Below are 8,213 nucleotides of genomic sequence, written 5' to 3'. Positions count from 1 at the left end.
GGTCAGCTCTGGCTTCCAATCGAGGTCGTTCCCGACTGGCTTGAACGTGCACCATCACTCGCATTCCCAAATGTGGGATCGGAATCAGCAAATGAAGGGGTAGTGTCGCCCCACGGATCTCGAGTACCGCGATTGCTGCGAGAAGGCGGGATGTAGTCGACAAACTGTTGGGTTTTGTACGCAGTCACCGCGGCCCTTGCGCTCTCGAATGCTTGACTGTCTTTGGCGCAAAAGGATCTTGCGACTTCTCGGATAAGTGCAGCAGGAACACGGTGCTTAGCTTTGGGCCGCCCCTTCACTCCAGACTTCTTGCGTCGTGTCCACGAACTGGTCGCCAACGACGCTGCTGCGGATGCAGTTGCGTTACCTGGAAGAACGGTTGAGACTGACGATGTTGATGCTGCTGCTGCTGCTACTGCTGCTGCTGCTCGGTTGGCTTTGGCAGCAGCAGTTCGCTTTGCCTTGGCTTGGGCAGCTCGGGTAGATTTGGCAGCCTTACGAGTTGCACCACGCGTGCGCCGGGTATATAATGAAAGAATCCCTCGCTGACCTGTCGCATTCCGCATGCTGTTGCTGCAATTGCGTGTGAGCTGGCGAACGAGGCTGTGCAACTCATCGCCCTGAGCCATGGTCTTGAGACGCTCGAGTCCTTTCTCGAACAGCTTGGAGAGCTCGTCCACCAGGTCGTCGGGACTGGCCACCGTCTCAACAAGGCCAGAGCTGTGCTCTGGAGCATCATCGGAGTTACTCGCAGAAGGTGACGCGCCGTGATTCGGATCGAGCTCGGCGGGGAGGTCCGAGGTGCGGTCAGCAGGTCCGTCTGCATCCGGGCCCGAGGGAAGGTGATCGTCTACGGCCATGTCAGAGGTGCGAGCAGGTCCGTCTGCATCAAGCTGATCGTCTACGGCCATGTCGGTTGCGCCAGTCGGCAGGGCATCATCGGCATAAGCAGTAGTGGCTGCGGACACAGCAGATTCGCTTGCAGGATTGACGGGTGCTGAGCGGGACACGGGACACACTGGTGGCTCTTCGAAGAGAGAATGGATTTGAAGACGAAAGTTCTCGATGCCTCCAAAGTGCCGCGCGACGGCACGGATGTGGCTGCAAATGAAAGCGTGATCGTGCATGGCGCTGCAAAAGCGCCGCTCGACACCAACGACCACAACATCTGGGTACTGTTGCTTCAGCGCTTCGTGCAGCTGCTGCAAACCCTCAGTCAAGGGCATGCCACGCGTCTGATAAAATGGCTCAAGGTGAGCGTTTGCGAGTTCGCGAATTTGGAGTAGATCAAGCTCAGAAAGCGTCCGCTGAGGCAGAACAAGTCCTACACCAAAGTAGCGATGAAGCTCCAACACCTGACCGGTTTCCACGAGCTTCTCTGCGTGCATCTCTTTCTCAAGCAGTAAGGAGCGGAACTTTGGAAGGAAGGCGACATTCGGCTTGTCGAGTCGCTGGCGTTGGCGTTGCAAACAGAAGTGCTGGTTCGTGTCCCGAACAATCCTGATTGCGAGACCTGCCAAATCGTGCATGCGGTAACCTTTCAGAAACTTGTACTTGAACGTGCCGAAAAAGCTATGGGGGAGGCAAGTCGCAATGACAAGTCAACGAGGTTCCAAAGTTCGGCACGGGACAAGCGACTCACAATCATCACAAGCTTACCGCTCAATCAAATTGTTGGTGTGGCCTTGATCCAGCGCATCACGCACCAAGCCAAGGTGGAAGAGCGTCCAGGTTTTAATATCTCGTTCGTTGAGCCACTGAGACAGAAAATAACCTTGGAACTCGCCGGCGGCGTTGAGCAAGCTGTTGCTCGCGTCCTTCAGCTCTTGTGCATTCCTGGCATACCGCATTTTAGCCATACACGAGAGAAGATCTAGTCTGCCCGGGTACTGGCGCTCCACCGCTTGGCAGACGTGAAACCAGCAAGTTGCCACCTGCACACCCGGCACCGCCTGATTGATGCCGTTTCGCTCAGCGCCGCATTTGTCGATGACGATGCGCACCGGATTAAACGCTTCACCTACGGCGTGCTTGACCTCGGACAAGAACCGCGCATATTCATGCTCGCGATCTCTGTCGGAGATCATGAACGCCAGCGGCACAACACCAGCGCCTGATTCGTCAGCAGCAACGAGTGCTGTTGTCGCCCAGTCGTAGCGGTTGACTGAGAAGGTTGAATCCAGGAACAGGACCTTGGGACGAAGGGCGTCCCACGTTGCCCGCTGACAAGGCGTCATTAAAATCAGAATGTTCGACTCCCTCAGGGGGATTTCGAGGCAGCTCTGGCAGTCGCAGTGAACAAATTGATGATAAATGACATCGCTTTTGTCGCCGTATTGGCTTTCGCCGGGGCACTGCCCATCTTGGTAGAGCGAGTGAGGGTGAGAGCAGGCATACGACGAGGATGACGCGAGAAATTGGTCGATGCGCTGCTGGTCGGTTCCATGTAGCTTCTCGCTGCTTGAGTTGACTATCATCATGCGAATTGCGTCTTTGGTGGGATACCAGCGACCAGAAGTGTACGGTACGTTCCAACTTGAAAGAGGGCGAGGCGGCGGGTTGAGAGTTGGCCCTTCCAACTGCGCTACAATGGACGCCTCCGAGCACCCCTTGCGCATCAGATCCATGACCCACTCTTTGATTTCAGGATGCGCGCGCTGCTTGAAAGCGAGCGAGCCGTCGGTGCAAGCCATGTCGTGGCGACCCATCTGCTCGAGCTTGAACCCAATAAGGTGCAGCTCGCCGTGCGTGTGTTGGCCAAGCTCCGTCAATCTCAGGCCGAAACTGCAGGATCCGGCGCCGAGCTCCGGACGTAACTGAAAGTTGTTGTCAACTCGCTTCTTGCTGGAGCAGGCGCGAATAAATCGTTGTTGGAGAGTTGGTGTGTCTGGCACGGTAGGCGGCCTCGACGGATCGCGTCTATTGAAGCAATACCAACGACGTGTTCGAACAGGAATGAGCGTCGTACTAGGGCTCCACTGCGGAAGTCTGTCTCGCTCCTCCTTGGTGAGATGGACTCCTCTGCGCTTCCGAGGCGTTCTTGAGCGGCAGTTTTCGTCGTGCCCGTCTTGGACGTTAAGAAATTCAAGAATGTCGTCCCTATCATCTTGCACTACGCTAGTTTCGTCGTCGGCCAAGCCGGTGGACGCGGGTTGCACGGAAGACAATCTCAAGTTTTGTTCGCGCTGTGAAATCGCGACCGCGGGACGTTGGATTTGCAACAGGGGCAACGCAACCTGACAGAAAGATGAACGCATCCGGGGTGTGCAATCGTCTTGTTCGACGGGTAGAACTTGTTCTTGACGCCAACGACTGGAAACCAAAACTGAGGGTTTGGGCGGAAGGCAACTTCTCTAAAGTCATGGGTCTGCAAGGCTCGCTCCACATCGCCGTACGTTGGCAGCGCCTCTGGCTGGGCAACAGGTACATCCAGATCCATGAAGCGATCCTGGCTGGCGTCGGGAACGAGGTCGTGAAGGACCACCAGCCGCACACTGCATGTCTCGTAGCTTGGTTGCGACTGGATCTCCTCGTCCTCCTCCATCTCGCCTCGTGCTCTCGCTGGCTCTTGTGCGTCGGGCTCTTATGCTTGGATGAATTGCTTGACGTGTGTGTGTGTGTTGCAGGTCTGGTCGGTCTCGTGAGGACGGAAAAGTACAAGAATCGACCCGAGACCTATGGCTCGGAAGAACAACAGAAAAGAGTGGCTCAATCCAGCCCAAAGTAGTAAAGATCCAGCTTCACACAAAATCGCTCCCCACCGCGATCGCCCCGCCATTGAGCCAAAACGGTTGTAAATATCATCTGTAATCACCCCTGAAAAGTGCGCGGTCCGACACCGACTGGACACGTCGGAAATCGAGCTCGGCGAGGGCGACCGGCGTTGTGGCGTTCTTCTAGGGGTCAAAACAGTGTTTCTGTCCTGCGCGCTTCCTCGCCGTGATAGTACGCGATGCACCCTATGCAGTCGGTGTGCTCGATCTCGAAAATGCGGGGGGTGCAAAGTTGAGCAAAGATTATGATGCTCTGCTGCACTTGTCCTGCAAGAACGCTTGTGGCGCCGTTTTGCGGTGGCCTCGAGGCCATTTTTATTTTTCGATTTTCTGAGAAAACCGCTCATCTGAGCACCGCCACTCCTCTGACACTATTATTGGCCACATCAAGTCGATCACAATGGTGGGTCGATTATGGTGATATCTCACGATTGCCATTTTACCATTCATTATGGAACCCGTAGGGATTTAGGCGTATTGTTCTGGTTCGGAGTAGAACGACCTTTGATTTGCAACGCTCGACTCTCCTCCATTGAACCTCCATTGAACGCACCTCCCATTGAATGCAGCATTGTTGGTGCCTTGAATTGATTCATTTACTCGTTTTGTCTCCATTTAGATAAAAGCTCAGTCACTAACCAACTTTTCTTGTGTGAGTCTTTTTTCTCTTTTAATTGTAGTGGGCGAGTCGAGAGTCGCACATGGGCCACCGCCACTCATCAGGGAGCAAAAAAAAAAAAAAACAAAAAAACCAACGCGTGCCCCCTCGTTGCGGGATTTCGCCGCCCTTTTGTTCCTCCGCCCTCGCACCCTCCGTTCGCTCCGACACGGACACCTGCCCTTTGGGCCCCTCCCTTTCACCCCATTTCTCCGACTTGCAGACCCCGAGCCACACTCGCCGGGGGAGTCAGCTCGGTGCACAGGGCGTGAATCGTGTGTTTTTTTTTTTTTTTCGTCACGGTTGTTTTCTTTTATTTTCTCCTTCTCACGGTGCCGTGCCTTCTCGACTTTTTGTCGTCTCGTTCGCTTTTGAGTCAACAAGCGAGAGCATGGCAGTGACGAGACAGAGCAAGAAAGAAAGAGAGAGAAAGAAGAGGAAGAGCGCAAACGTAGGGCGAGATGGAAGGCGCAGCTGTTTTATTCTGTTTTGTTTGCTAGGCAACTGTGGTAAAGCCTCATTTGGGGATGGAGAATCTTTTATTATTGTTGTTATTGGATCTAGTGTTGCGAGGTGGCGAAAGCATCATGATCAAACCCAACAACATCAACGACAGCACAAGACGGACAGACTGGGGGGGGGGTTGGTGAGGTGTTGAACGACACCTGCAAATCTACCATGGTAGATCCCGATGAAACACGATGGCAACAACACACTGAAGAAAAAATGAAAAAAAGGGGGGGGGGAGCGCGAAACACACGCGCCAAAGTGTGAAGATGAGTTGCACTGACGCAGACCAATGATTCACTTCCTCCCCGCCACAAGGATGAGCCGCCTCTTCCTGACGAACAAAGCCGAGTTGCTTTGGGTCGCATGATCGCGAGACTGTTGCTCTTCAACAAGAGGGTGCCAGTGCACGCACCGGCTGTCAATTTCCGTTTCCAATGCCCCTGGGAGCTGATCGAAGGAAAAAAAAAAAAAAAAAAAAGCGAACGGTCTATCGTGGTGGCTATGCAGCATCCAGCTTCAACATTTGCAACAAGACCGAGAAGGAGAGAGAAAGAAAGGAACCACAAAAGCCAACATGAGCGCAAAACGGAAAAAGAAAAAAGCGCAAAAAAAGGGCAGGTCTAAGAAAAAAGAAAAAAGGAAAAAAAAAAAAGAAAAAAAAAAGATGGGAGGCGGGATGATTCGCCCTCAGTCTTCCTTTTTTTTTTTTTCTTTGAAGAAGTACAGTTCTCTCCAATTGTCCTATCTCACTGTTGCTCGCACTCTTTCATGAAACGCAATGCCAACAAACACAAACACTCCGCAGAAGTGACTCAATGGGAGTTTGGGGGATGAGGGGCGCGGAACGCTGCAGAAGAATCAGGGTGCCCTCAGTTGAGTGATGCGACCACGCGTTTGCCCTTTGATCATCTACGCAGGGAGTGCGACTCGGAGGCATGAATGTTGCCTTTCAGTCTTGTAGTTTCTCACCCCCATTGGAGTTGGATGAGAGCCTTCTGCTTGGCGCGATTCATGCTTCCGAGTCGCACTCCCTGCGTAGTGCAGGTTCGGCGGAATACAAAAAAAAAAAAAAAAGAAAAAAAAGAAAGAAATGCTTGGTGCGATCTTCACTGCACTGTGCACTGTGCTTGCAAATGCGAGCGTTCTGCATGAAGGAGCACTGGTTTGATCTGTCTTGTGTGGCTTGCCTGCAAGGCAGATCGCTCAGCGAGAGCGTTTCCAAAGCGAAAGACAAACGAACCCAAAAAAGAAAAAGAAAAAAAGAAAAAAAAAAAAAAAAGAACCACAAACGAACTCGTTCACTTCACTGAACCGAACTGAGCGGCTCGTCGTGGTCGTCGCTCATCTGTGTGCCAAGTTGACCGCAACGTCACCAACACACCACCTCCACGAACTTGCTTGCTGCACGACTCGCACCAGTCCCACCGTCGAACGCACCTTTATTTTTGGATTGCATTTTTTTTTTTCCTTCCCTCCCACTGTGTTTTTTTTTTCCTTCCATTTTTTTTTCTTTTAAGTTTGTTTTTGACTCTTCGCCCCAAACTCACTCTTCTGGCTCTGCTCCTTCGCTTCTGCTCTCTTGTCACAGGCTTTCCGGTTCCGTTCAACCCGAAACTCAACTCTTCAGTCTTCGTTGCCACCTCAGTCAAACGACACAACACAAACACACACTCCACACACAATGACTGTCATCAAGAAGATTTGCTGCATCGGCGCTGGCTATGTCGGCGGCCCTTCCTGCACTGTGCTCGCTGCCAAGTGCCCCGATGTGATCATCACGGTCGTCGACATCTCGCAACCACGCATTGACGCCTGGAACTCGGACAAGCTCCCCATCTACGAGCCTGGCCTCGACGAGATGGTCAAGCAGCAGCGTGGCAAGAACCTCTTCTTCTCGACTGATGTCGACGGCACCATCCGCGATGCCGATCTGATCTTTGTGTGCGTCAACACCCCCACCAAGATGTACGGTATCGGCCAGGGCCGCGCCGCCGATCTGACCTACCTCGAGGCTGCCGCGCGTCGCATCGCTGGCATCTCGACCGCCCCCAAGATTGTCGTCGAAAAGTCCACCGTCCCCGTGCACGCTGCCGACAGCATTGCCCGCATTCTCCACGCCAACGCCAAGGAGGGCGTCACCTTCCAGATCCTCTCCAACCCCGAGTTCCTCGCTGAGGGCACCGCCATCAACGATCTCGTCAACGCCGATCGCGTCCTGATTGGCGGTCAGCAATCCCCTGCCGGCCACGAGGCTATTGAGGCCCTTGCCAGCCTGTATGCCCGCTGGATCCCCCGCGAGCGCATCCTCACCATGAACACTTGGTCCTCTGAGCTTTCCAAGCTCACCGCCAACGCCTTCCTTGCCCAGCGCGTCTCGAGCATCAACGCCATCAGCGCCGTCTGCGAGGCCACGGGTGCTGACGTCGAGGAGGTCGCCCGTGCCATCGGCACCGACACCCGCATTGGCTCCAAGTTCCTGAAGGCCAGCATTGGCTTTGGCGGCAGCTGCTTCCAGAAGGACATTCTCAACTTGGTCTACCTGTGCGAGTCGCTCAACCTGCCCGAGGTTGGCGAGTACTGGCAGCAGGTCGTCAAGATGAACGACTGGCAGCGCGAGCGCTTCACCCGCAAGGTGATTGCCCAGCTGTTCAACACTGTCCAGAACAAGAAGATTGCCATCCTCGGCTTTGCCTTCAAGAAGGACACTGGCGACACCCGCGAGTCGGCTGCTATCTACATTAGCAAGTACTTCCTCGAGGAGTCTGCCCAGGTCGCCATCTACGACCCGAAGGTCTCCGAGGACCAGGTTGTCCGCGACCTCTCCGAGCCCGGTCTTCTGTCGAACGTCGACAAGATCAAGAAGGGTGTCACCATGTACTCGTCCGCATACGACGCCGTCAAGGACGCCCACGCTATTATTGTCTGCACCGAGTGGGACGAGTTCAAGACCCTCGACTACCAGCGCATCTACGAAGGCATGCAAAAGCCCGCGTTCATTTTCGACGGCCGACTTATTCTCGACCACCAAAAGCTCCGCTCCATCGGCTTCCAGGTTGAGGTCATTGGCAAGCGTGTTCCCCCCAAGTATTAAGCGGCGTTTGTTTCTGAACAACACCAAAAACAAAAACTACAATTGACGTAGCTTAGCTTCCACTCTGTTCATCTCTTCCCCCCCTCCCACTTTATCTTTGTTGTTGTTAACTTGTGTCTTGTGTCTTGATTAAAAGATTTACGGAATATCGATCTTTGGGTATATTATGCCAGAGATGTGT

At 53.7% G+C, this 8,213-nt stretch overlaps 2 protein-coding genes across 2 annotated transcripts; one reads left to right on the top strand and one right to left on the bottom strand.

Moving 5' to 3' along the window:
• Window positions 1-53: 53 nt before the first annotated feature.
• On the bottom strand, window positions 54-3,544 carry CAOG_00941 (hypothetical protein; the record flags this gene model as incomplete). Its single annotated transcript, XM_004365755.1, has 3 exons — window positions 54-1,572; window positions 1,660-3,185; window positions 3,242-3,544. Coding segments are annotated over 3 exons (3,348 nt in total), but the record flags the coding sequence as incomplete, so codon positions are not given.
• Window positions 3,545-5,632: 2,088 nt separating this feature from the next.
• On the top strand, window positions 5,633-8,180 carry CAOG_00940 (UDP-glucose dehydrogenase). Its single transcript, XM_004365754.2, has 2 exons — window positions 5,633-5,661; window positions 6,530-8,180. Exon 2 carries the CDS (start codon window positions 6,623-6,625, stop codon window positions 8,030-8,032), a length of 1,410 nt encoding a protein of 469 aa, XP_004365811.1. The 5' UTR covers window positions 5,633-5,661; window positions 6,530-6,622; the 3' UTR covers window positions 8,033-8,180.
• Window positions 8,181-8,213: the final 33 nt, after the last annotated feature.

Source organism: Capsaspora owczarzaki (genome assembly GCF_000151315.2).
Source record: "Capsaspora owczarzaki ATCC 30864 unplaced genomic scaffold supercont2.1, whole genome shotgun sequence".
In the NCBI taxonomy this organism is placed as follows: Eukaryota; class Filasterea; order Ministeriida; family Capsasporidae; genus Capsaspora; species Capsaspora owczarzaki.
The sequence above is the reverse complement of the archived record's forward strand: the minus strand, read 5'-3'. Positions and strand labels throughout refer to the sequence as shown.